The following is a 26,537-nucleotide window of genomic DNA, read 5'->3' as shown; positions in this document are numbered from 1 at the left end:
TCACAGACCAGCTGCTCTTGATTCGATTTTAATACTGCCGTCGTCGCTCTTGTCTGCGTTTGCGTTTGTGTTTGTGTTTGTCCAGTCGACTATTTATCACCACAGAACGTGGGTGGTTCGGGTGGTTTTTATAGCTAATGGAGTTGTCGCCTTCTGATTCGATTCCGTTGGGCTTGCGGCTAATTCATCAGTTCGACCAGCAGCGAATGCGATTTATGAGTTTGCATGGGTCCTTCAAATGCAGGACCAATAAATAAATGTTAATTTAATTTGCATTGGTCGGGGAAAATTGCAAGGTCTGAAATGCGCACTCGAAAGTGCACTTGAATAAATTCGAGCTGTGAAAATAGAGTTTAAGTGTACCTATTCACACAATAGTTTGCTCCTTAGTGCAATTTGTATAATAAAGAATATTATATATTTGAAAACTGGCCTCGTTTCAAGTTGAATTTAAATGAATCAAAGCAATCCAGCTTAACCACTTTCAGTTTAATCACATTTGCGAGCCGTGTAGGCGAGGATGGCACTCAGGCTAATGCAATTAAACATTAATCATACGCACTGTGTGCCCGGGCGGACCAGCAGGATACATATGTCGATGTCCGAGAACCGTTGCCGGGTTACACTCACAGTTTTAGAGCGAAGCATCCACAAATTAGCAAATTGGACATAAATTGACTAATTAGTGCTAAAAGCAAGTGGCCAATGTTTGCTCCAGCCAAACCGAGCACAGGCTGCAATCTCTACCCCATCCCTCCCCCCCTTGTTAATTCTGTGATACAGAAGGGAAAGTGATAATTCAATGTGCGTAAATGGAAACTAATTTCGTTTTATTGCGGGCCCCCTTTTTACCCCTTCCCCATGCCACGACCCTGCACTCTCCCACTTGGCTGGGGAAATTAAAATGCAAATTTCATTTGCATTGAAAATTTATCGCTTTAATGAGCGCTGCAATTGCAATTAAAAAATCTGAACAACTGTGGAATGCCCATTTTTGGCCTCTGGCCATAATCCACGGCCCAATGCGTTCGCTTTCTATAATTTGCCGAGCTTAGTCCGACCAAGATCTTCAAATTTTAATTAAAAACGCTTTGCATATTTTGCGCAATTGATTTTTGTTTTCCGCCCAACCAAGTGCAGTTAAAGAGGCCGAAAAGTGGGGAAAATGGGGCGTGGCGTGGGTGTTGGATCGAACAAATTGTGCCATTATTCCGGTCACGCTTTTGTTCTCGGGAATTGATGGTTTAATCAGCTGTCTATCCGATACGTGGGAAGGAATCCATCTGCTCGGATTTGCCGCGCTGAGTCGTAGGTCCTTTTTTGGTGCCCGGTAATTGAAAAACACACAGGCGCCTAGTGCATCAATTAGCAAAGCAAACGCAGCCACTTAGCCGGCAAAGACAAAACGCAAACCACTCCGAAGGACCTTGCCCCGGAATCCTGAGAATCCTGCGCGTCCTGACTACTGCAATTGCATTCTATTAGTTGCCCAAGCCCCAAACCGAGTTTTTATCTCTGGGCAAACAGTCGCAAGTGCCGCACAAAAGACAAAGAGGCGAGCTATTGTCCTCGATGGATCACCACTCCATTCCCAGCTCCACTGCGCCAAAGTCTATATTGCCATGCAAATGCTATGGCATTAAAGGATTTCCCAACTGCCGCGTTCTTGCTTCCATTTGTTAGTATCGCCATCGCCATCGCCGTCGCCATGGCCGGCTTTTATTGACTTTGCGCATTTAACTTTTAATTTTCACCATGTTAAAGAGTCGAGCTCAGTGGGTGGGTGGGAAAGCGAGGGTGGTGCCAAACTGAATGGCAAAACTTTTTCCGTTAAATGCTGAAACAACGCCGTGCGCTTTAAGCGGTTCTCATTGTTCGGCGTTTGGGGCTTGTAAAACCTTTTAGTCCACTAAATGTATTCACATACCCTGGGACTCGCAGGGCATATTGCTTAGACGACTACTTGGGAATTTTCACTTTTAAAGCTTATATATTTAATAGGACATTTTGGTTAGGTATTTTATAGCTATATACAGGATCGATTAATACTAGAGTTTTTGTTGGGCATCCTATGATGAGGAAACGTCAGTGGAACTGGATTCAGTGGTGCTAGCCTCAGTGGTCGAAGTGGAGGTGGTACTGTTGGAGAGTTCGGTTCCATTCGGAGGCAGACCCCATGGACCGCCAGGACCTCCCTGCTGCTGGCCTCCCTGTTGTCCTCCCTGGGGTCCTCCCTGCTGGCCTCCTTGCTGACCATTTTGAGGCCCTCCCTGGCCACCCTGCTGTCCACCTTGTGGTCCGCCTTGAGCAGCAGCCAGTGCAATCAGGGCGAAGAGGGCAATCAGAATGTAGGAACGCATTTTCTCTCTGTTAGTTTGGCTTTGCTGTGTGAAAACTCGAGTTGTAATGACTCTTCCCACAGCCAAAGCCCCTTTATATGGTCCAAATTTTCCATTAGGCCCAAACGTATTTCTTGAAAAACAGCTGCTGCTGGGGCGTCGTCACAGAAATCAAACAAACGTCTGCGGTATTTTGGTAAAACCGAAAACCAGACACAAAGAGAGTTGAATGCTTGGGGAAAATGTTTACTGTTTAGCAGTGACTAATTTACCCAAAGTGCGTCACCTAGCAGTTACCTATATTTGTTTTGTGTTCTCTGTTTATGAAATTTTCAATTGTTATTTTGTAATTGTGAAACGCTTTGGTCTTAAAATGTAAACATCAACTACAATTACGTCAAATAGTCAATTTGATTTTAAAATACTTCCGAATATTTACATTTAATCGATTTTAACAGCTAATAGAAATGGGCTCAACAATATCAAGCGGATTATACTTATTCAAATTACTAGATAACCCAAAAGTCGTGAGACCTGCCTTTAGCCCCGTAACCTTGTTTTCCGCCGTGAAATTATTTTCACACGAAGCGCTTTAGAATATTCCTTGCCCGCGGCGGCATCCCTATAGAAGTGGAGTGCCGTGTAAATATGGCATCCTCACTCTCCGAACCGAAAGCCATCGCCACGCCGACTCATTTCCATCCGGATCTGAGCCTGGAATGACATGAAGCGGCATTTGTGCGCATTTCGGGCTCAATTTTGCAGAGCTCACGCGGCGTATACTTAACCGGGCCGCCTGCATATTTTTTACTTTACGCCGCTTAATCGGCAAAAAAAGGGGGGAAAGAGCAGCAAAATGAAAGCGACTAAAAACTAAAAAATAGATGGCGGAGAGCCCAACCAAGCTGCATGCAATATTTATGATTACTTTTTCAATTTCGCTTCGATCGCTTCGGCCTTGGAAAATTTCATTTGCTGCATTTCAGCGCCGCTGCAGCTCATCCTGATTTTTCCGCTTTTGTTGTTGCTCCTGCGCTGCTGCAGCCTTTTCAGGAAGCCAGGATGTGTTTTCCTTTCAATTTGTGCTCCTAGACGGTATGAAGGCAAGCAGGAGCTCAGTGAAGAAAGCGGTGACTTGACTCAAGTTGAGCAAAGTTGGATAGAACTTCCTGCCTGCTGTGTGGCTAGTGCACACAGAAAATAATCTGGGATTCGAAGGTATAGGGATTATTGGTGAGGAGATTTCCCATTCTAAGACAAGCACTCGATTTCAGGGACAAACATTTTCCTACCAATCGAGACATTACTTGGTTGCATGTGATTTTCTCTCTGTGTTCCTCCGGGTAGGGGCAACTAGTTCCACCTGAGGATAATATGATTTCCCTGCATCTTCCGCTCCGAATCCACGCGTTCTTTAGCCCCCTGCAGATTACATTTGCTACTTTCGCAAATCTGCGTGTGTTCCTGTACTTTTGCAGTTGCTTTCATTTTTCAAAAGCGCGAATTTAGTCGGCTGCCAGCTCATGTGTGTGAGTGTGCGGGTCCTCTGCTCCTCCCCGCGTTTTTCCTCCTGATGAATGGTTCATGTGTTTCACTAACCAATTTGCGCTCTGCGCTCGACGTGATTTACAGTTCCCCAGCGAGCTGTTTTGCCTGCTCCACTCGCCTCAGTTGCCTCAGTTGCCTCAGTTGCCCAGTTTGCCCCACTTGCTCCAGTCGCATGTGGCAGCTGGCTTAACCCACTGGTGGCCACAACGACAGATCACTGGATCTAGGGGAAGTCAATTGAATAATGCTATGTTGATCATTGGTATGCAACATCAGTTGCCAGATTTTGTTATTAAATCTGGTCTAATAGGAACCCTTTAATTTGCTTTAGAAAGGTATTTCTTTTCCAATGGATACTATACTATATATAGTATATTTGATGTTCAATTCCCTATGAAAACTTTCCGGCTATATTGGGTTAATCGCTTATGGATCTCAGTGGGCTTAAGCCCTGCCGCAGAGTCCAGTCAATGGCGGAGCTGACTTAAAGCGCCTTTGCACTGCACTCTGGTGTCCGCTCTGCCCGGAGTGGGAAATGCAAATCAATTGATCACTTCGCCGGTCCACGACTGATGGCCTCCCACCCACCGACTACCGCCCACCCTGCTCCGCCCACTAAAGAGCCACCCCGCTCTGCAACCAAACACTCTAGTGCACTAAAAGTGGCCGCTTCGCTGAGCAGCGAGTAGATGAGGAAGACGACTTTGTACTGCATTTCATGAGCCACCGCATATGCGTTTTCCCCTTTTCCCACTTTTCCCACTGCCGTTTGCAACTGCTGTTTGTCGCGGATTTCGGTGCGGGGAGGCGGAACTCTTTCAGTGGCAATTTGCGGGATGCTCGGGGGAAGGAGGTTGCATTCCTGGGATTTGCTTTAAAGTGGTTTTTAGCAGCAGCACAAAAGTGTTGCATACTTTTTAGCGTCAATTGCTGCTTCAGAATAATACCCAGCATTTTTGTCAGATGAGCAGGGGCTTAGGCTTAATTAAACGATTTGCAGGCATTTGATTTAATAACTCCACGAAGCTTAAAAGCGGATTATAACAGAATTCAGCCACAACGCATTAGAGTACTGATATCAAATTATTCCAAGAACTTGTATTAATAAAGGCAAGGATAAGGAACTGAGCAAGCCTGTTGGCTTCCATTGGGATCAATCTTTAAGTTACGAAGAGGAAACCTCTGTGCTGCTGGATTCAGTGGTGCTAGCCTCAGTGGTCGAAGTGGTGGTGCTGTTGGAGAGTTCGGTTCCATTCGGAGGCAGACCCCATGGACCGCCAGGACCTTCCTGCTGCTGGCCTCCCTGTTGTCTTTCCCGAGGTCCTCCCTGTAGGGCTCCCTGGGGTCCACCTTGCTGACCATTTTGAGGTCCTCCCTGGCCACCCTGCTGTCCACCTTGTGGTCCGCCTTGAGCAGCTGCCAGGGCAATCAGGGCGAAGAGGGCAATCAGAATGTAGGAACGCATTTTCTCTCTGGCAGTTTGGCTTTGCTTGGTGGAAATTCAGGTTGTGATGCCTTTTCCAACAGCCTAAGCCCTTTTATATTCTCTAAGACTTCATATTTTCCCACAGAAGTCCCCTCAAAAACAGCTGCTGCCGAGTTACGTCACAGAAATCATATCAAAGAAACGTCTGGGGTAAATGGGAAAAACCAAAGTACAACTTGCTCTTGAAAAAGTACAAATGTTTTGCATTGACGTTTTTTTTTCATTCATTTATCGTCTTTGGCTTAGAAGCAGCTGCTTTAGCTTCTGGGTTTAAATTTCTGGTTCTGTTTTTGATTTACTACTTTAGTTTCCATTTATATACTATTTGCGCTCAGCGGTTTTGATTTCTTTACATGGCAGCTAATGCTTGACTATAAAACAAAGATATTTACAAGTTTAAATTATAAATCTTGGTAATAAAGCAAGTAAAGAAAATTTTGTTGGATAGCTCAATTTTTCGAATCCATTCCGGTAAGTTTTGAAGCCAACGTGGAGCCGAGTTCAGTAGCCACTCAATTATATTTTAGTTACACATCAAGAAAATATTGACTTTGGGGAGTACGTGGGCGGTGAAGTGGGGGAAAAACAGTTGATCCCTCACGGCGAGAATGTAATAAATTAGCCAGCAATGAACTCCAGCAGCGCTGGCGTCATAAATCATCTTCGGGACTAGGATTTTGAGTCCTAATTATCGCGCTAGTCACTGGGCCAAAGCCTTTGCTTCGCTCCATCTACCGCCGGGATCCCCCACTTCCCTCTCCCACACCCATGACGAGCCCATCCATGACCAAAGCTAATCACGAGCACTGGCCTGTGCGAAACTGAAGCCAAGCGCAAAAAATGTTGCCACTCATAAAAATTTTGTGGGCCGCAATGGAAACTGAGGCGATTATCCCGTGTTTTTTCCCAGAAGGGGCGTGAGTGGGTGCGGCTGGGGCTGCGATGGCGGCTGGGATTGGGATATGATGGAATGATGCCTCGACGGCACCAGCAGCCGCTCAATTATTCCTGCCTATTAATCCTGGATTCGATTTTGTGTGTATTTTTGCGGAGTTAAAGCGCCGAAATTGTAACTGAAAATCCGTTTAAAGACGTCTCTGGGCGGCTGCTGTTCAAAAAAAAATTTGATTTTAATTGAATTTCTCATTTTCGGCGTGGCCTATTCAGGGGTTTTGTTGAGGGCCGTGACGTTGGCAAATTCAATTTGCCGCCAAATGAGCTAAATGCGATTAAACTCGGGCAGACAGACTGCACAGCTCCCCGTCCAGCTCGCCATATTAAAGCCGAGGCCTCTTAGCTGGGCCAAATACAATTTCCCCAGGACCAGCAAGACAAGACCGCCTTTGCGGCATGTGTAACATATGTCAGATGGCCGGACTTGGCCTAAATCAATACAATTGTTTGGGCCCAGTTACCGCAGCTCCGCACTTGGTCCTTATTGTCCTTGTCCAAGGGGCAATGTCAACAAGCGGCGAAATGAAGAAAACAATAAGCCGAAAACTTTTCTTCGTCCTCGAAGATGCGATGCCCTGAAAACTGCGCTAGTGGGGAAAATATATTTTTATAATATATATCACATATATTTTAATGGTATTTAGTTTGTAAAAAGTACGAAGGTATACAGATTTAAATTTTAATCGAGTTTACTAAGTTCCAAGCAATTTTGCTACTATCGAGAGTCTCTTGTTGGTATAGGGAAATTCTTATGAAAAGAGATTTCTCTGGAAGAAGAAGGGCTTCAATATCGCGGGCATTGAATAACATAAAGATAAATGATTTTGGCAGCCTGTGTTTGTGTTTCCGCTTACACTGATAGCAATACATTTATGAGAACAAAACTATCAATAAAATATGTTTAATAGGTTTTTAAAAACAAGTTAAAAGAAGTTGCGATTCATGTCACTTTATACAGCTTAGACGCTGCAACATAAAATGAATGCAAACATGAAAGGCAAAGAGATTCTAATTAAAACTCTGAGATGACAAGCTCCGGAAATAGTTTACCCAGATTTAAAAATATCTCGCAATAATAAATGTAAATGTCTTTAATTACTCTAACCACGTTAAACATTTGGTATGCAAGAGAATACACACAGTCCACTTGATTGTGGGCCGCCAAGGGTTCATCATTTAGTTGGCTTACCCTTTTCTGGGACCCATCTCTGTGGGCCATGGATTTGCATCTGGCTCGAGAAACGACCGACAACAAGTTGTTGTCCCCGCTCCTTAAGTCCTTTTTGTGTCTGCGCCTTGGGTTTTTGCCAATTGGCGCCGCAGGACAACGGGAAGCCCAGGCGGTCAGGAGGGAGTCGAGAGGAGCGGCAAGGAGCCAGCAAGCCAAAGAGTTAATAAAAAGTTGTCGTCGAGCAAGTTTTGCCTTGTATTTCCTCGGTCAGATCTCCCCTTCCTAACAGCCATCCCTCCCCACCCGTCGAACTCACTCTTCCATCGCCTCGTTGTTTTATGGGGCTTCTGAAGATTCAGATTCAGATTCAGCGGGTGCAGCGTCAGCATTTCTATCGCTTCAGCTGTTTGTTGGTTTTCCACTTTTCACTTTAGTGGGTGGGTGGCCTGGGTGCTCTGGGATGGCATCGCGTGCTACTTGCTTGGCCTGTCTTGCGGCACTGCGTTTCGTTTCTGTTTTTATTTGCATACAATTTGCCAGTTTATGGCCGTCAAGAGCTGGCCCTGGTTTCGTCCGCATCGAGGTGTATATAGACACACATATACATCCCCTGCCCAAGCGCTTCGCAAATATATGTTATTTGTATTTATTGATTTCCAAGTGAAAACATTATTGAGGTTGGCCTCGGCTCCGTCATGAAAATTGTTGCGTACCCAAAGCAAATTTGCCCTTGCTGCTCTCGTTAAAAATGTCGAACAACAAAAGGACTTCATTATTATTGGCTTCATTGTGCGGCTGTGTCTGTGTGTGTGTTGTGTTTGTGTGTGTGTGTCTGCCAGGATGCCAGGCCCATCGTGAGCTGGCAAACTGATTAAATTGAATTTCATATGCAAAAGGTGAAACTCAATCAAGAAAACATAAAGGCGCTGCACACACGAAATAAAACCTGGCTGTACGCATAATTTGTAATAGTCGAGAGTCTAAAAACACATCAGACTAATTTGTGATTTTTCAATGAAAAGGCCATTAATTTATAAATAAATAATTGCAAACTACCGCCAAAGACTCGGGCTAGAAAACGCATAAATCATTATTAGCAAGGAAATGCTTTTACCAGTTAGTAAGTCCATCTATTATTTTAATGGAATTCGATGAATCTACATTATATAACATTGTTTAGCGAATATTTTGCTCTGAAAAGGTCTGAAGTTTTTCTCTCTCTGCAAGTATTAGTGGCCGGATCTATCTGGATGTGTGCGTATGTGCGAGTGCTCAGATTAACCAAAGCCAAGGCAGGGCTTTGCGGCTTTGTTGTGCGGCAGTGATATGCCCCACTCCCCGACCTTCCACCTTCCACCTTCCACCTTCCATTTCCTCTGCCACCTTTGTAACCTTTGAGCTTGAAATTAATAGCAAAATGGAAATGAAAAGGCACTCGGCCAAAGCAAAAAGGGAAATGCTGCGAGTCAGGGGTGAAATTGAATGACTCGCACTCGCCCGACTGAAAAGCTGCACCTTTGGAGGCATTTGGGGTCTTCCAACAGCCATCAGCACTTGTCCCCTTGTGCCGCTCGCCGAATGCGGCATACTTAAAAGTGAAAGCCTTCTTCGCATGTCCGTTGTTGCTGGTTTTATGTTCATAGCTCGCATAGGTGATAATTTCATTTGGCCAAATCAAAACCTGAGACTCTCACACGCTCGCAGCAGCCAAACTGCGCCTCATACATCGAGCTAATAAAATTTTAATGAAATTACGACGGCCTTCACTTCCTTCTTTCGACCCTTCGTGTAATAATCACGGCCGAAAAATTTTATGCCGCCTACGTGGCAAAACACTGAACCACCGAAAAGCGGAACCGCCGAAAAGCATAAAAGGAGCTATTAGCCCCGTCATATTCTTCCCCATTTTCCCACTCCAGGAAACCTTTCCCCACTTCCGCTTTTCCCCCTTCCCGCACCTAGTCTATTCGCGACGTTGATGGCACGCACATTTCGCCAGGCATTTTGTGATTGCACTGTTAAAAAAACAGGTGAACTGAGAAGTAAGAATTATGTTAAAATGTAGTTCGTTACTTAAGGTACGCAAATTTACTTAGCATCCAGTTATAAGTTTCATTGAAAAACACATTCGTTTGAATGTTGCATTATTTCTTCATATTTGAACCATTTTTCAGTGTGCGAGCATGTATGTGTGCGGAGGCAGTGGGCGTGGCACCGGCTGTGTGTGAGTGAGCCTGCATTAATGATGCATTGCATCTGCCATCCCGCGTGCCAGCTTAAAACGCTTCGCGTCGCTTAATTAGAGGTGAACTGGGGACGGGGCCAAAGGGAAGTTCGGGGCACGTGCAATTTAACTGACTTCTTGCCCCGTAATTGCGAGGAACACAAGTTTTGATTAAAGTTTGTCCCAACTACACGGAGTTTACAGCCAGCGATGAGCGGGAATTATTGACACTGCCATCATTTACTTAGAGATAGGAATGAAACTATGGTGTGAAATGCAGACAGGTGTTTAAAATTGTATTATGTATTTCGAAATTGTACAAATTTTGAAAGGAAAACTCATCATTATTTATTCACAAAATTTCTGGCATATTGGGTTTAGCTAATGCCTTTTGTCAGCTGGGCTCATCTCTGGCTGGCGCATTACGCATACGCCGCGTGAGCGCCGGAAAACTTTCCCTGCAGTGACGTCTAATTAAAACTTATTTTTGCAGTTTGCAAGACAAAGGGATGACTTCCACCCCGCGTCAACCATTTCACAGCCTCTGTTGTTGTTGATTATGTCGACGCCAATGAAAATATTTATCAAGTCATTGCAGGTGCAATATATGGCGAACATATGGCGTGATGCCGCTGCGGGCAAACAATGCAGATTACGCATACGCCATGTGTTGCATGTGTGGCTGTGGCAAGCGCGTGTCAAGTTGTCTTGCCAAAAAAGTTAAATGAGGCGGAGCGCAGCGAAACTTTGACGCTGATTTGGACACGTTTGGCTTAGCTTTTCACCTGGGTTGTGGGCGCTGCCTGCTCTAATTAAAATTTCAGCAGCTGCGCGAAATTAATGTGGTTAAGTTGGGTTAAACACGCTACATTTATTGCTGCACTTCCGGGCTCGCTTAAATGTCCGCCTCTCCAATGGATTCTGCCCTATCCTTCCGATCCAGAAGCTCCGAGGACAAACATTGCGGTGGCCAGGACTTGGACCGGGGCGACATCTAATGACCGCACGGCTCGTTTGCTTCATTTGCACTGAAATGGATGCACAACCGCAAATCAAACACAGTAAACTGGGCTGAGACCGGGTTGAATTGGCAGAGGGAGCCCAGGGCCAGGAACTCAGCCACCATGAGAATTGAGAAATTTCCAGGAAACATTTTGACAGTTGAACTCTCGGCCCGGTTATTTGAACTCCGCTTCTGGGCAGCAAGCACTTGATTTTGGCCATTCCTTTTCGGAAGGCACTGTTTCGGTTTTCAATAGAAATGCAAATCCGATTCCGTTCCACTTCGACGAATCCTGACATTAGCAGGGTAATCCGATCATTATGTGCGTGCGACAGATTGAAGGAGAAATACTTAAATAGTTTCTCGAATGTGGAAGGCCTCGGATAAGTGTAACGTAAATTTCCTAGAGGTAAAGAAAAGAAAATTGAGTAATGAGTTTACAGTGCATGGTAAAATAATTGAACTCATCAAATGAAGAGTGCACGAAACCTGAGCGCATTTAAATTCCAAAAGCACTAAGCAGTGGATTATCTGTTATTCAAGACCAGATCGAAAGTAAAATCAAGTTGGCTGCCACATAGACGTGCCATCCAATCAAAATGTGGACGAGCAGATTGGACAGCAAATATTTCCAGCTTTTCGCCAGATTTGACGGAATTGTTAATGCTTAACCGAACCCTTGAGTTTCTGTTATTTTGTGGTTCATTACGTTCTGGAGCGCAAAATCAACGCTGCCTCGCTTCTTGGCATCGTCCCCGAGTTTGCATTTGGCTCGATAAACTCGCACATACTCACATACTCGATAAACTCGAGCGCAGACACGTACGACTGTTGTTGTCGCGCCTTCCCGAAGGACTCACTTACCCTGAGATTTTCCCGGCACCGTTCTGCCGGCTGCTCCATCAACAGTTTGTGGCAGCTTGTTGAAATTAATCATTTGGCTGCCAAGACGCAGACTTCGTCTTGCCTTTTATACTTTTTCGGGGGTATTTCAGTTTGGCTAATAAGTTTGTTACTTATAAAGGTAACACACGTTGCTCTCCTTTTTCTGCCTGTTTCATTCACATAATTTGCTGTGCCAGGACCAGATGAAAATCCATTTCCGGTATCGGGTAATCGGATTCAATTAAAATGCTTCACTAGGGTATTTGAATTTTGGGCTTCCGATCGTGCACCTCAATTTTCCTAACCAGTTTCGACCGCTCCCCCTCAACTGAGCCATCCATAGCAATCAGTTGGCTGCCTCGACTTGCTCCTTCTCATCTGTCGCCATGTTGCTACTTCCGTTTCCGCTTCTAGTTGGCTTTACGTGTGTGCTGTGCGCTGTGTGCAGTGTGTCAACAACATTATGTTATTTCTTCGTCAGACGTGCGCATGTGTGAGTGCTGGCGTGCCACTCGCGTAATTTCCCATGGTAACTGAACATGCGAGTGCATCCTCCTCTCCATTCACATCCACTCCTGGTGGCAGCTGTTTGCTGTCTCTTCCAGTTGTCGCGACAATAACTGCGAAGATTCCTCCAGCATTTGTTTACAGCTCGCTTATAATAAATTGCAATCACGACTTGAATGCCAACAGCTCACCACTCGCCATTCCGCTGACTCTGATTGTATCTAACGGCGGCATTTGCATGGGAGACACACTTATTTTCACCCCTCCCCCTTCTCTAGAGGATTTTCAATCAGCAGCTCGCTGGGCCAGAAATCCGTTTTCCGCTACTCGTTTACCATTGGCCATTTCCCGCTTTCCCGTTGTCGCTCGGCTGTGATTCCTTCGCCGCGATTCCCCCGAGATAACCAATTAGAACGCTCATGGCCTGGCACCTTTTAATCCAACTTCACTGCAAACAAGAGCCAATGAAAAACTAAGGAGAACGAATGTATTCAATGGAAATCATTGTTATTATGGATATTTTCCATCAATATGTAGTTCATCCCACTTGAAACTTAATTTGCCATCATGGAAATTGCATGAATAAAATCAAATAGAATTGTGATTGACTTAAACGATTTCAGAGCATGTGTTTTTTGCTCTCAGTGTTCGCATCTCAATTAAAAGTGCGAATTGTCATCAGTGCGGAAAATGTTTAACGTGGATGTTTTTATGCCTGATTAAGCAGAAGGACCGGGGATGAGACCCATAAGAGAACCCAACCTGTGCGCGGGCATATTTTGTCATTTCCAGCGCTGACAGCAGCCACGTACCAACAGGAAAAAAGAAAAGTTGAATGAAATGCAGGGGGAGGGAAAACTTTTTTGGCCAACATTTCGGCGGCGCCTGGCTCTGGATCTGGCTTTCCCCAAATTCCTCATTTCGCCCCCGGTTTTTCCATCATGATGCTGTTGGCTTGTTATGTGTAGCTGTTTCAGTTCACTCGCTCCTTTGAATTACAGGCAGTGCATGGCAGGCAAATTTATTGGCAAATTGGGAGCACAGTGGTTTCCTTTCATTTCCCTTTTCTTTCTGCTTTCTTTTTTTTTTTTTTGGCAGAGGCTGTCGGCTGTCAGAGGGGCACGTGTGTGTGCCGGCGCACTTGAGTGTATTTTTTACAGCTTGCTCTTTGTTTATGTTGTTTTTATTGATTGAAAATAACTTAGTGCCGTTTTATGAGCCACCTTCTGGAGGGGATAGGGGAATAAACTTGAGCGCTTTACGCCAAAGGTAAATAAAGTGCAGGAGTTTGTGTGGGACTGCTGGCTCGTGGGAATCCTTGCAGCCCCTCGAGCATTGTTGTTAGCCATACATTCGCCGCTCCCGATGATAATCCTGAATAATTAGCGCGAATTGGCGCGTGGCTCCCCAGAGACGCCATCACCGTCGCATCAGGAGAGATCTGCTCACTTAATGCACTTTGGCATATGCGTAAATTGCCTTTGGCGTGGGTGCTAATTAAGTGGGCTTTGTGCCCTCGGGCTCCACTTTAATGAACCGACCGCAGAGCCACCGAGGCGAGAGCCACCAAAGAGGGTTTCCGGACAATGTGCGTGGTGCCCTTTTTTTTTTTTGCGCTGGGCTCAACCTGTTGACCCAGCTGCCCATTTGTCAATGCGGGAGAAAAGCTGGGGCAGTGGCGTAGGCAGCGATTGACTCGAGGGGTAACATTGCGGGAATAAAACCCTTAAAAAGGTAATCAGGAAATATATAGTCATAGAAATATAGTCATCTTGAGATGAAACTGGTGGTCAACGAAACTGATGTAACATTGACAAATATCCCGACCAATTGCACCACATATCGCCACTGCACATGTCCCCATTTTTACTCATTTTGGTCGCTCTGCCTTTTTTCGGGACCTGTCTCCGGCTCCGACTTGACCATATTAATTAGCTTGATTAAAATTAATATTTGCGCAACTTTTGCGACGCCACGAAATGTCGTCGTCGGCGGAATGGACCAGGAGCAAATGGGGATGTGGATTGTGGAGGGCAGCAGCTGTGGCAAATATGTGCAATAAATAAACATTTCGCCGCTGTGACAGCCCTTCGGGCAAAAGGTACTCCAACTGTAATAAAGCAAATACAAAGACAGCAGCTCCGTTTTATTGAGCGGAAGCGGAGCACGACCTGCGACCCCTGATCCCTGACCCCTGAGCCCTGGCCCTGGCCACCAACAGTGAGCCAAGTGGCAACAAAGAGCGCGGGGATAAATCCTGGTGCGTCAGTTTGGGGCGATGGAAATTGGGGAGTGGAAGCCACTGAATGGAGCCATGAAAAATGTTGGCGTGTTCATTCGTTTCGGCCACGAGTGTCACCATCACATCTATCCCCAGTCACTGTTGCGCACAGGAAGAAATATTTACTCGAATGTAATCATTTAAAATTCAAAATAATTCTTAAATCATTTTATTAGTTAGTGAAATAGTATTATCTTTTTAATAACTATTTACAACAATTCCAAGAGAACGACATGATAAAGGTAAGTTTTTTTTCTGTATGCACTTTTTCCCTCCGTGTTGTCGTCACTGTTTATTTGGCCGATTTCGTTTCATGTGCTTTTTGTTTTACGAGCACAAAGATAAATTCATACGCCACCAAACTCGCGAGGATCTGCGGATAGAAAGTGCACGGAGGCAAAGGAGCCGGGCTCAGGTTAGTTCGACCGCCCGGCGATTCGGTCATCCGAATTATTTATTTATTTATGGTAACAAATTGCAGCGTCAACTTAATCACCGAACTCTATTAGTCTCGGTGGCCATTGTGCAGGATCCAGATCCAACTCATTTCACGGCTTTGTACGAAGTCATTTCTCTTGGCCCGCCCGACATTTGTATATGAATCCGAGAATCTGCGTATCTGCAGCGGTCTCCGTTCCCCCGAGGCGGCACTCAATAAAACAAGTTTAATTAATTAATCATTATTCTGGCTTGGCATTTCTGCTTAGACTTTTCTGTTTATTCAAGTTATCCGAGTGGGTGGGAAGGTGGTCTTTGGATTGCTGGAGTGTGGCTTGAAGTCGATTGGGATTACAATGCTAAAACTTACGACTTAGTCTTGAGCAGTTCTCGCCCCAACATCTCTGGACTCTTACACGATTCAAGGCTAGTCGGCGATGATTAATCATACTCACTGGCTGCCAACCCCTACACTACTCTACTCTGCTCTGGTTCTGGTTGTGGATCTCGGCTGATGCTAGGTTCTAACTTTAAGTACGATTCTTAGTATTGCTCACTGGATACACTGTAGATACACCGCAGATACAGCCGTCCTGCGGCGGCACAACAACAAGAAAACAAACGCTAATGCAGCTACTTACGACTAGGAGGATGACAAGAGGCAAGGGGTTAAGGAGCGGGTTAATCACAACTGGCTGGCAAACTGAAAGTGGCCGACAAGCGCATCTACTTAACCTAGATGATGGTCCTACGCGGCCCAGGGTCAATCACATTGCGGAGTAGGTTCTACACAGAGAGATGCGATTAGGTCAAAAACTAAGCTTGAACGACCTCGATATTATCTTATCAATTAAAACGAAAAAATGTAATCCACATTTTTAAAGACCCATTAAAAGAGCTATCATCTTTCTTCACCGAAATACTTAAGAAAACAATACATATGCATGCTGAGTAAAGAAACACTACTCTAGGCCTTAAGAAATGATTATCAAGAATTAGTCTAAAAAATATAGTAAGTATTTTTCTAAACATTTGGCACCCCGAGGCGAATACTGATGGTTGTTTTCAGAAAACTTTGCTGATATCGAAAACTCGCGAATCAAGATAAATTCTATTACTCCACAAATTTCTTATTTTACTTTGTAAATTTTGTCTACTTTTACGCAGAGCACAATGTGCCTGCAGTTTTCTCTGTGTAGCTGATTCTGCTAAGTTCTGGAAAATGACCAGCTATGTGAACTTGTCGAGGAGGGGAGGTTCCTATCGTGACTTATCTAGCGTTTTACCCTAATGCGTTTGATTGCTTTAAGCTGATGATTGGTCAGTTGCACACGCGCTATTCTGGGGCAGATTTTGTGGGCGTGTGGTAAAATAATTGCTTGGTGTTTCGCTTCTAATTGACGAGGACTTGGATTTGGACTGTGGACAGTGGACAGTGGACCGTGGATATTGGACAGTCGACAATGGACAGGGCATCTTATTTATTCCGTGCCATTCATAGGCGCCTGCTGCTCCTCTTCCTGGGAATCGCCGAGGGAAAGCCTCGACTTGCCCGCTGTTTCCATGGATTTCCAGGTGCCTCCACTGGTGGCCTGCTGCAGGGAAATGCGAGGTATGGACTTGCAGCTGCCCAAGATAGAGGTGCTTTCTCCTGGACGGTCCTCGGATTCGGCCAGGGCGCTGAGGCTACAAGTGGGCGGCAGGATGCGGTGTGGAAAGCGGGGCGAACCTCTTACCCTTTCCCTTAAACTGGGCGGCTGCTGCACCATCGAAGGTCTCCGGTTGCTGGGCAATTGGAAGTTTACCTTGGTCTCCAGCAGTTTCACATACTTTCCACCCAACGTTGGGTCGCCCTGTTCCCCACCTGAAATAGTGGGTATGGGCAGGAAATTCGGATCCTTGGTAAGGTGATCCAGGTGAGTACCGCTTTTGGTCAATGAACCCCTATGGATGGGCTTTAGGTGGTTGCCATTTGGGTGGGAGGACCCCTCCGAGGGAATGGGATCCTGATTTGGATTATTGTATATGGCATTGCAGGACGCCGTTTGAGAGGAGGGAATCAGGCGGGTGAAGAGACCCATGTGCGATTTGAAGGCCGCCTTCAGACCCTTTTGGTCTGCCAAGCTGGCCGTGGATCCCTTGTTGCTCGAAGTGGTTCGAGAAAAAATCCCTCGTAATCGGTTCATCAAGCCCGTCTTAGCCTCCGTGGCCTGCTGGTGAGCTAAACGCAGATTAATCAAGTCCTGTGCAGGCAGGCAAGCCTCCTCTAGTTGGGGCTGAGAGGCAAAGGTCACAGAGCGCCTCATCGGGATCTGCATGTACTCTGCTGAGGGCCAACTGGCCCGGGGAATCACAGGAGGCAGCACGGAGAGCAGGAGATTGGGCAGTATTCCCGAGATACTTGGAGTTCTGTTTTTACTGGCCGCCGGAGTCTGCGAGATTCCACTGGTTACCGTCAGTTCCGGCTTTAGATGACCTCCCCCAGTTAATAGTGATGTGGACGACGAAGTTGTGGTGGAGGTGGTGGTTAGACCCGACTCGAGTAGCCTCTCCAGCTTTCGAATCTCGGCGTCCAGAGCCTGGATTTCCTTTTTATAGACTCTGTTTTGCACCTCCACTCGATACTGCAGTTCTCGGCGATCATCCACAACGAATCGGCGTGTGTTGCATTCCATCTTAAGGCCCATGCTGTGGATAACCGGATCGATAATGTCGTCTGAGGGAAAAGGAGAGTTTCCAAAGGATTAGGACACAACTTTTGAAAGGTCCCAGCAGGTAAGATATGGAATTATTAGGAGAATATAACTTAAAGTAGTTCTTAAATGAGCTAGATCTTATTGCACCTTCAAGCAATACTTACTTCTTGCCCAGATATCGTGGAGTTTTGGGATGAAAAGCAGACAAAGGGTTGCAGTGGTGCTGGTTAAAATCAGAGCTGTGATTGTGATGAAGGCCAGGGTGACTCGCTCCGAAATCAAGTTGGCCAGCACCACGACGATGGCGCTGGTGATGACCACACTGTAGACAGACACTCCGATGTACTGCGAGTCATTGAGAGCAGGGATCTTCACGTGGCGCGTCTCCCAGGCCATGTAGACACCCACCACAAGAAGAAGGCCTTTGTAGGCGTACAGGACACTCAACCATGTTTGCGTGTGCTGCGACCGGCAAACCTCAACCTAAAATGAATGTATGAAGAGAAATAGATATTCATAGATTTCAATTAAATCCTTGTTTCACGTGATTATAAGTAATCCGATCATTTTAAACAGTTTAATAATTATCTTACCTGAGGCTGGTAAACGACACTTCTATCACTCGCACTGATCTCGAGCGTCAGGTTGTGAAGATGGCGCTCCATTGGATCGGTGACCACCCAAAGGGTTACGAGCAGCGCGTCCACCAGAAGCAATACGCCGACGAGCAGGATCAGTTGGATGTCCTGCAGCATCTTGTCCTTGAAAATGCTGCCGGTTCGCGTGAATATCCGGTGAACTCTGTAGGTCTTGGCAAACATCGATCCAAAGGCCAACGAGAATCCGGCGGAGAGCAGATAGACGCGGGCCTGGTGAGCACGATAAGCGGATGACGGGGAAGGTCAGGTTAGGGAGAAAGTACTGTAGCAGCAGCAAAGTAACACACTAAGTGTCATGTCAGGCAGACCCAAAGAAAACAAGCCGGCGGCAACAATGGGGGAAACAAGTCATCAATGGACCACAATTCTCAGAGTGCTTGAGACTTTGTTGTGCGTTTCAAATTTATGCAAATAAAGGAATATCACAAAAGTTGTAAATTTCCGTGTCATGTGTTTGCATTTCCCTGCCACAAGCCTCGACAAAACAAAAACAAGCAGGCAACTGGAAAAGCGGAACGCCAAGAGAAGTGGTTACAGAAACAGAAACAACAGCGACCAGCAAATTTCCCAGGAGTGGCGTTCGAGGCAGTTGTTAAGGGGGCAAAGTGGAAAGGCGCAGATCGGGATGGAGAGCTCGTCAAACTCGACTTGGCTTCTAGCTTAAAGAGAATCAGATTTGCAGCGAAATCGGACGACTATTTATAGCCAGCAGGGCCAGTCGTGTATCTTGAAAATACACGCGGAATACTCAATTTTCAGTTTATATGTATAAACCACTTTAAAATAACAGAAGTGTATAAAAAGTTGGAACATTAGTATTAGTAATTTTTATAGTTCGCGAGCTGTTTTATCGCCATCTTCGTGTATATGAATACGACAATTAGTTCAAACAGTATTTCTTTCAGTGCATAAATAAAGCAAACACATGAGCGCGATTCGAAAGTTACCAGCCTGAAACTGAAAGTCATATTTGATGAGGACCCCACATGCTTGCTTACACACAGAAGCCCGTCAAAGTCAAACAAAGACGGCTGAGAGGAAAGGCGGATGAGGATGCGGATTCGGATAGGAATGGGGATAGGGATGGAGATGTCGGAGCCGAAGGATAACAACTCACCGTGCAGACCGTTGCGAAAGAGTCCTCCGCCGAGGGCAGCGTCGAGTGGTCCAGACCCAAAAGGATGACGGTGGCGTACACAAAGATGCAGCCCACTGCTGTGATGTTGCTCAGCTTCGGGCTGGAAAGTTTAATTGCCCTGTGGAGTGAGAAGGGGGATGGTCATGGTTATAAGCTGAGGCGCCGCAATCCTTTGCAGAAAAAGTGCAGAGTAACCGCACAGTGCGAAACATATATACGAACGCAACTAACGATGGGTCAAGAATATAGCTGGAAAGCCAAGCAATTACTTCCCTTCAAAAACCGAAACAAGTTACGTGTGTAATGGGTTCAATGGGTTGAGCACCGAAAGCAGTTAACTCATCACGGAATATAAAGAAAAAGACCGCCCACATTCTCTCGTTTATACGGCCACTAAATATTTTATAGGCGTTTAATGAAAAATAAGATATTCAAAAAATCAAAGGCCATAAAAAGAGTAAGCCAATGATTTATGTACCTATCGCCTTACTTGAGCTTCCGAAAGTGCAGATTGAACGCCAGGAAGGCGATGGCCAGGGCGATTCCCACGCTGGAGAGGGTGGCGATGGTGTAGAAGGCCAGTGGGGCGATGGTCGCCACCCGCAGCTTGAACACCCGCTTGGCGATGGGCACCTGCCCGCTGTGCCACTTCACTGGCCGGCAGCGGGGACACCGGAAGTCCAGGGCATCCGTGGCCGGATAGTAGAGGGCCACTGGTTCCAGCAAACCGCGCTGGATTTGATAGAAGGCAGTGGTGCCAACGCGATCTGGACCGCTGAATGAAACGGGGCCCTACCAAAAAAAGAAATACTCGTGATGAACTAGATTAAAGTACCTAAGCTAACAGTTAAATGGGTTGGAGGAGTTCAGTTGAAAGAGATATCTTACCGACACTCCCAGGAAGTGGAGCTTGCCCATTTGCTGCAGGAACTCCCAGGCCATGTCGCTGCGGGTGTAATCGAATCCGTCCAGCTTCGACTGTTCCTCGTTTCGCCGCCAGTGCTCCTCAGCGGCTCTCAAGGCCAAGGCGATGGCCCACACGGCGTCGTAGGTTTGCGGCGCGTACTGCGAAATCGCCTCCGGAAAGAGGTGTCCTCCGCTGATGCCTCCCAGGCCCCTCCTCCTCCGCCGACGAGCGTCAGATTGCGGTGCAGCGATACTGATCCTGGAGCCAGACCCGGAGCCAAATCCATCCTGGCCGTGGAACTGGGCGGATTGCTTGCGCAGCTGGGAGTTGAACATGTGATTGTTCTGCGAAGTGGAAACGCGATTAAACAAGCCTCGAATGCCGCAGGAATGCCGCCAGTAATGAGATTGCCTATAGCAGCTACCACTCCTGCCCCAATTTCATGACCAGCACTAAAAGAGCCATAAAAACGCGTCTGCGATGGTGAATGCGAATGCGATGACAGGCCGGACTTAGGGGGCTTCCCACTTGGCAATCACCATCGCCATCGCCATCGCTGAAACCATCGCGAAACGCAATCGCAGCCTCGGGATTGTCTAATCAAATAAATCATTTCATTTCGGACACGCACAGGAAGACGGACAAGACAGGACAACGGGACGGACAAGATAGTCGCCTGTGAATAAGAAAAAAACATGGAATAAAAGTTTCGGCAATTCTGGAAAATGTTGCTTGAAGCAGCCTTTGGAATTTGGGTTTATTCGAATTTGCATCCCGAAATTTATATGAAATTAATTGAAATTCATCTCAATGTTAATCTTATACTAATTCATCAAATTGAAATATTTTCAGTTTTTTTATTTTCCTGTTAATATTGAACGCTATTTTCTTGCAGTGCACCTCCTCAACTTACCAGTCCACTGTAGCTGACGTTATTTCCAACGATGCTGTTGTGCGTTGAGACCACGATGAGGTTCTCGACGGCCAGCTGCAGTTCGTGGTTAGAGCAGGCGGTGCGCTGGTCCGGCCACCACGGTGCCCCCATGCTCTCGTGGAGGATCCAGGCGTAGTCCGCCCCGAACATTCGAAGCCTGTAGGCCTCGCACAGGATCTGGGGGGCCAGCTCCTGCGAGAAGCTGCCGATGATGATGCGCGTGTCCGTCTCCTGTGACGATACGAACGAAACGGAACGGCATATGCCCATTTGTCATTTGTCATCCTTCGATTCGCACTGGTGCCACCCCACACTCAAAAAAAAAAAGAATGGGCGACAATCATGCTGGAAGAGGTTCTCTAGGCGATTTGGTCTGCTAATGAAACATTTATCTATGCGGGCTGAACGAACCAAAAACTTGTAGACAAACTTAGAGAAATAAGTTAAACAAAGATAAACGTTATTATAATCATATGAAACTTTTTTAAAAACTTACTAAATTAAGTGCACATGCAAATAATTTGGTCTATTTAAATATTCCTCGAATATGTTCATTTTCATATTTGTTCATGCATAAGCTTTTAAAATAAACAGAACAGAGCTCGCACCATTTTAATTTAACCATTTTCAAAAATTAAAATTTAGTTAAATTTAATGTTGGTTTTCCAAACAAATATTCACAAATGTTTACGTTCAACTGTGTGTATACGAGTATAAAATAAAACGAAAACGTGTCTTTAAATGGCCATTTGTTGCTCGTACGTGGTGCACTTGTGCACCCTGAGCTCACCCTAAGTAGCAGCAGCTGCTCCTTGAAGTCGGTGGCTGCAAAGGTGATGGTGGCGGCACAGGATATGTTGGCCGCCTCCAGCTCGGTGACCAGGTTGTTCACCGCCAGCGAGTGAACCTCCTCGTTCTGCGAGAAAGTGGTCACCGTGCCCCAGCCAAACTTCCGAATAAAAGCGATGCGCGCCGGATTGTGCGAGGAGTCCGGGGCCACCGTCCTGTAGAAGTAGGGGAACTCGCGCCTGTCGCTCAACGCCGGCGATGTGGAACCGAAGGATACCTTTCATCGAAGGAAATCGTTAGACTATATCTATGTACATGGGGTCGCTTAAAATGCAAGACACGCTTCTAGAAATCCAGCCCTCTAGGTCATGTGTCTTCCAGTTTCCCCACTCATTTAACACACGCACAGCCGAAATGAAACTTCAAAGGCCAAATGCAAATGTTCTAAGTGAATTTGTGGACCTCATAATTTGTGGGCTGTGGAAATGTTTATGGCTCAAAGGTTTATGGGGTGCTGGAATCGGCTGGATTCCGCAGCATTTATGCTAATCGAGCTACGCACGTGAGTTGATTAGATTTTTGAGAAATTGCCCGATTACGAGGAGTTGGTTGAATGAACCGAGCGAGCTGGATTATTTGCATTTTAATCAGTCGCAGATGACTCACCTGCACGATGTTCCAGTACGGCACCACCTTCGCCAGGCTCTCGGTGACCTCCGAGCACGCCGATCCCAGCAGCATCACCATCCTCGTCGAGGGCTGTGTGTAGATGGCGTGGAAGAAGCGATCCACGCCCACTCCAGGATCACACTGATTGTCGGAGCAGGAATGTGTGAAGAAACGGAGGAGCGAAGGACACCACATCAGAGATGAGCAATGGAGGGCAGGGCAAATAGCAGGGGCAGAGGCCGTTGCTCGCTGACTCGGTGCGCCGCAATAAAAACGCAACATGATGGCGTAATAAACATTTTTAAAATGTCGACTTTGAGAGAGGCACAGCCGGAGATGCGGCTTCAGATATGACAGTCTGTTTAAGGTCGATGTGCATATGCATACACTTAAAAAAATCGTTTGAAAACCTAGTTCACTGAATGCTGACATCACAGTCGAGGTACTTTGTATTGACGGCTTTATTTATCAGAAACTAAGCTACTATTACTATTTTCTTTATTTTTACTATCAAATTGTATAAGGGTGTATTAGTGTGTTAACACTACTGCACAAAGTTAAAAATGATTGCTGGTAAATAGTTTACATTGTTGGGAACTTAGTCTGTGGCATTGCTTTTCTTCAGTGACAGTGTTTTGTACATTTGCGTGCCCCATCAAAACCGGCAACGACTCATCGCAATAAAAGCGCGAAAGACGGAAGGTTGATGACATATTTGCCTCTCTTTTAGGGCCACAGCCGCAGCTGCTATCCGCACTGTTCTTGTTGTTGCAGATTTTCTTATTAAGTTTTAATGTTGCACGCGCTACTGAATGAAAATTCAATTTCGTAATGGAACAGAGACGCCTAGAAGTGACGCCCAACGTGGGGCATACGGCTACGCCACGTAAGAATGACATTCTCACCTGAGTATCGTTGGTTACGAGCTCGAGGGTGTAGCCCGGCAGCAGGCGCTTGCGGTTGATGTGCTCCACGGCCATGGTGGCAGCTCCCAGTTCGCTCAGACCATCCGGACGTGGTCCCCGCGATGTGGACAGCTCAAAGAGTCCGAGCAGCACGATTTTGCCATGATTGCGCTGCATTTCGGCCGGCGACATGCGGCGCTCGCTTTCGAACACCTGGTTGACCTTCAAGTATCGCTGCCTGGGGGGCAGATTCAGGAGGTGGTGGGCGTGGGAGGCATTGGTGCTTCCGGGCAGATTGCTGTGCGAGTTGAGGCGCTGCTGCCGACGTTTGACTTTCGTCCGTTTGTACTTCCAGTCGGAGCGCGGTGGAACCGGAGTCCCCCCGGCAGCCACAGTCGATGCCGATTCTCCGGGTGGCGTGCTGACTGGGCTGGATGTGCTAATTGAGGCAGCACCTGGCCTAATTGCCTCGTAGCCCAGGGCCTGCAGCTCGGCTGATGACTCCATGGCAGCCGCAGCCGACGTTGCCCAGGCAAGGGCCAGGACTAGCCTCAGTCCCACGGCCGGCCATGGACCGTATCTGGTCCCTTGGACCGGTTGAATTATGCGCATCCCGTCGGCAATGGCCAATGGCCCATTAATCACCAAGGCATTTGAATCGTCGGCTATCAGAGGCTGCAGCAACAAACAAACACGAGCCACACAGCACAGGACACCGGAATATATATCGCCTTTTTATGCACTCTGCCGACAGGATACGCTTATCGTGACTCTTCCGACGAGCGGCTCTTCCTTCTGCTCCCTCCTCCCGTATCGGCGTCAATTTTATCGCCTTTTTATTGGCCTCACTTTTGCTCGCATTTTGTATCTTTTTGCACATTCACTCTGCAAAGCATTCGCCCATAAAAGTATGCAATGCTAAGGACTTTCTCGATAGGTCCGATTGACAGGATTGAGTAACACGTGAAAAAACTACACGCCATTCGTAACTTTCAGTCACTTTTCGTAGAATAAATGTTTATTTTTATTATGCACTGTTTATTAACGATTAACACAATTTAGCTGAATATTTTTCTGTATTTTGCTTTAGTATGTGATTTTATCGAAATGTAATGTAAATCTACATATATATGTGAAAACATTGATTTTTTTATGAGAATGCTAAAGCGAATGTTCATGGAAATGCCGAAACAAATGTCTAGGGAGCACAAAAGGCATTTCACACCAATTTGGCAGTCGAAAGGATTAAGGCTTCGAAGGCTTCGATGAAATGGACACACCGCGCCGCTCACTTCTCTGCTCATGACTTGTTATGTGCCTGCCACTTGGCCATTATTTTTTATGCTAATGGCCAAACATTTTGCGCTTTCATTGCGGGCTTTTGGACTACTTTTTGTCGAGTCTCACGCGCCACAGATTTCTGTGGCGAACGTTTTTCTCTGTATGCGCGCGTATGCATAATTGTTTCGAGATTACCAACTTGCAGTCCCTTTGCCGCTTTCCCGCTTTTCTCCCCACCCGCTTTTCCACCGCCCACTTGCCCGCACCTAAGCCCACTTCATAGACGCTTTCCTTCGCGCTTTCTGCTTTCTTTTCTGCTTTTCCCACAGCACGCTTTTCGCTGTTCGCCTAAAATAACTTTTTGGCACATTTCGCCGTGAAGCACAGCCCGCTTTGTTTTGTCCTCAGAACAGTGGCGTGCCCCGAAGGGGGTTCCAGCCCCACTTAACCCCTCCCTGCCACTCCATAACCCCTGGGTGCACCGCCTACAGTTGACATTTGGCCTCTACTAACCCGTTTGCACAGGGCTACTCGTGCAACTAACAACTCATATTTGTACGTGCACTGGCGGAAAAATTATAGAGTTCGCCAGCTAATTTTATCGGTCTAAGAGACCATTTTCTTTTAACAAAAGTTGCTCGTTGTCGATTAAACTAGTTGTCTGGTTTATTTAAACATTTAAGCGGCATGGACAAGTCAATTTAGAATTTTCAATTATTTTCAATTAAACAAAACAACATGAGTGGATGTTTAAGTTAAGCTAGCTTATCATGTTATCAATATGGACAGTTTTGTTTAGAAATTAAGTTATTAAGAGTAGCGATGGCCATGCCATTCAAGCTGAGCTCAATTTAGTGCATTGACAATGACCGAGCAATAACAATGCGAAAACACTTCAACAATCAAATCGAATTAATATATTTCACTGAGCAGCCTTATATTTCAAGTACAAATGTACTTGAGTGGCTATTTTATTTTTAAAAGGGTTAAATCCCCTAAATATATATGTTGTTCATTATTATGTAAGCCTACTAAATAGTCTTTTGCAATCAATTTCACTCTAGGCTTTCTTTTTTGCCAGTGCAGTGCACATTTGAGTATATGAATATTTAGCTGCTGCTCTGCTCTAGTCCTTTCTATTATTCTGCCATATTTCACAATTGTTGCCGTGGTATTTAAACCTGCACTTATTTATGGCCATGTGTGTGTCGGCGCCCCTCAGCTCCACCCTGCCGCTTTTGGCCATCGCCCGCTTTAGTTGTTATTTTCATGCTTGACATAAATTATGCAAAATGCTGGCTGCATTTGTAATTCAGATTCCATACTTCGCTGTTCGTCGTGTGTAAGCTGCAAGCTGCAACTACTGGCGAACTGGTGGCAAAAAAAGAAAAGCCAGAAGAGCTGATATGGAGTGTGCTGAGCACTTTGCCCATTCAGAGATCCAGAGATGCCATCCGAGATGCGATGTCAGAATGCCTGATGCGATTTGCCATGCAGCCAATACTCAGCTGCAGGCGGGTGAGATGGGTGTGGGCAAAATAGTTTTGGGGATTTCCACAGGGATTACCACAGACAATGCAGATCCGCTTTTTCGGGTTCACTTAACTAAAGCGAGTATTGTCTCTGCTCAGTCGTGGGAAATTACATTCATAAATATTGCGCATACGACACTGGGCACACACACTCGCACTGGCACACAACAAATGACAATTTATTGGCATAC

General features: G+C 46.1%; 3 protein-coding genes across 3 annotated transcripts; all 3 read right to left on the bottom strand.

Annotated features, from left to right (window-relative positions):
• Nucleotides 1–1,970: 1,970 nt before the first annotated feature.
• On the bottom strand, nt 1,971–4,399 carry LOC6617292 (tenecin-3). Its single transcript, XM_032727602.1, has one exon. The coding sequence runs from the start codon at nt 2,358–2,360 to the stop codon at nt 2,070–2,072; it is 291 nt and encodes a 96-aa protein (XP_032583493.1). The 5' UTR covers nt 2,361–4,399; the 3' UTR covers nt 1,971–2,069.
• Nucleotides 4,400–4,862: 463 nt separating this feature from the next.
• LOC6617291 (ATP-dependent RNA helicase DHH1) lies at nt 4,863–5,410 on the bottom strand. The gene has a single exon (XM_002041582.2). The coding sequence runs from the start codon at nt 5,350–5,352 to the stop codon at nt 5,053–5,055; it is 300 nt and encodes a 99-aa protein (XP_002041618.1). The 5' UTR covers nt 5,353–5,410; the 3' UTR covers nt 4,863–5,052.
• A 9,657-nt stretch (nt 5,411–15,067) lies between these two features.
• On the bottom strand, nt 15,068–24,975 carry LOC6617290 (gamma-aminobutyric acid type B receptor subunit 2). Its single transcript, XM_002041581.2, has 10 exons — nt 23,534–24,975; nt 22,626–22,769; nt 21,961–22,236; nt 21,150–21,401; nt 20,218–20,580; nt 19,820–20,121; nt 19,309–19,447; nt 18,126–18,401; nt 17,697–18,015; nt 15,068–17,552 (listed from the first exon to the last, which is right to left on the bottom strand). Exons 1-10 carry the CDS (start codon nt 24,143–24,145, stop codon nt 16,318–16,320), a joined length of 3,918 nt encoding a protein of 1,305 aa, XP_002041617.1. The 5' UTR covers nt 24,146–24,975; the 3' UTR covers nt 15,068–16,317.
• Nucleotides 24,976–26,537: the final 1,562 nt, after the last annotated feature.

Source organism: Drosophila sechellia, chromosome 2L (genome assembly GCF_004382195.2).
Source record: "Drosophila sechellia strain sech25 chromosome 2L, ASM438219v1, whole genome shotgun sequence".
Taxonomy (NCBI): Eukaryota; Metazoa; Arthropoda; class Insecta; order Diptera; family Drosophilidae; genus Drosophila; species Drosophila sechellia.
The sequence above is the reverse complement of the archived record's forward strand: the minus strand, read 5'-3'. Positions and strand labels throughout refer to the sequence as shown.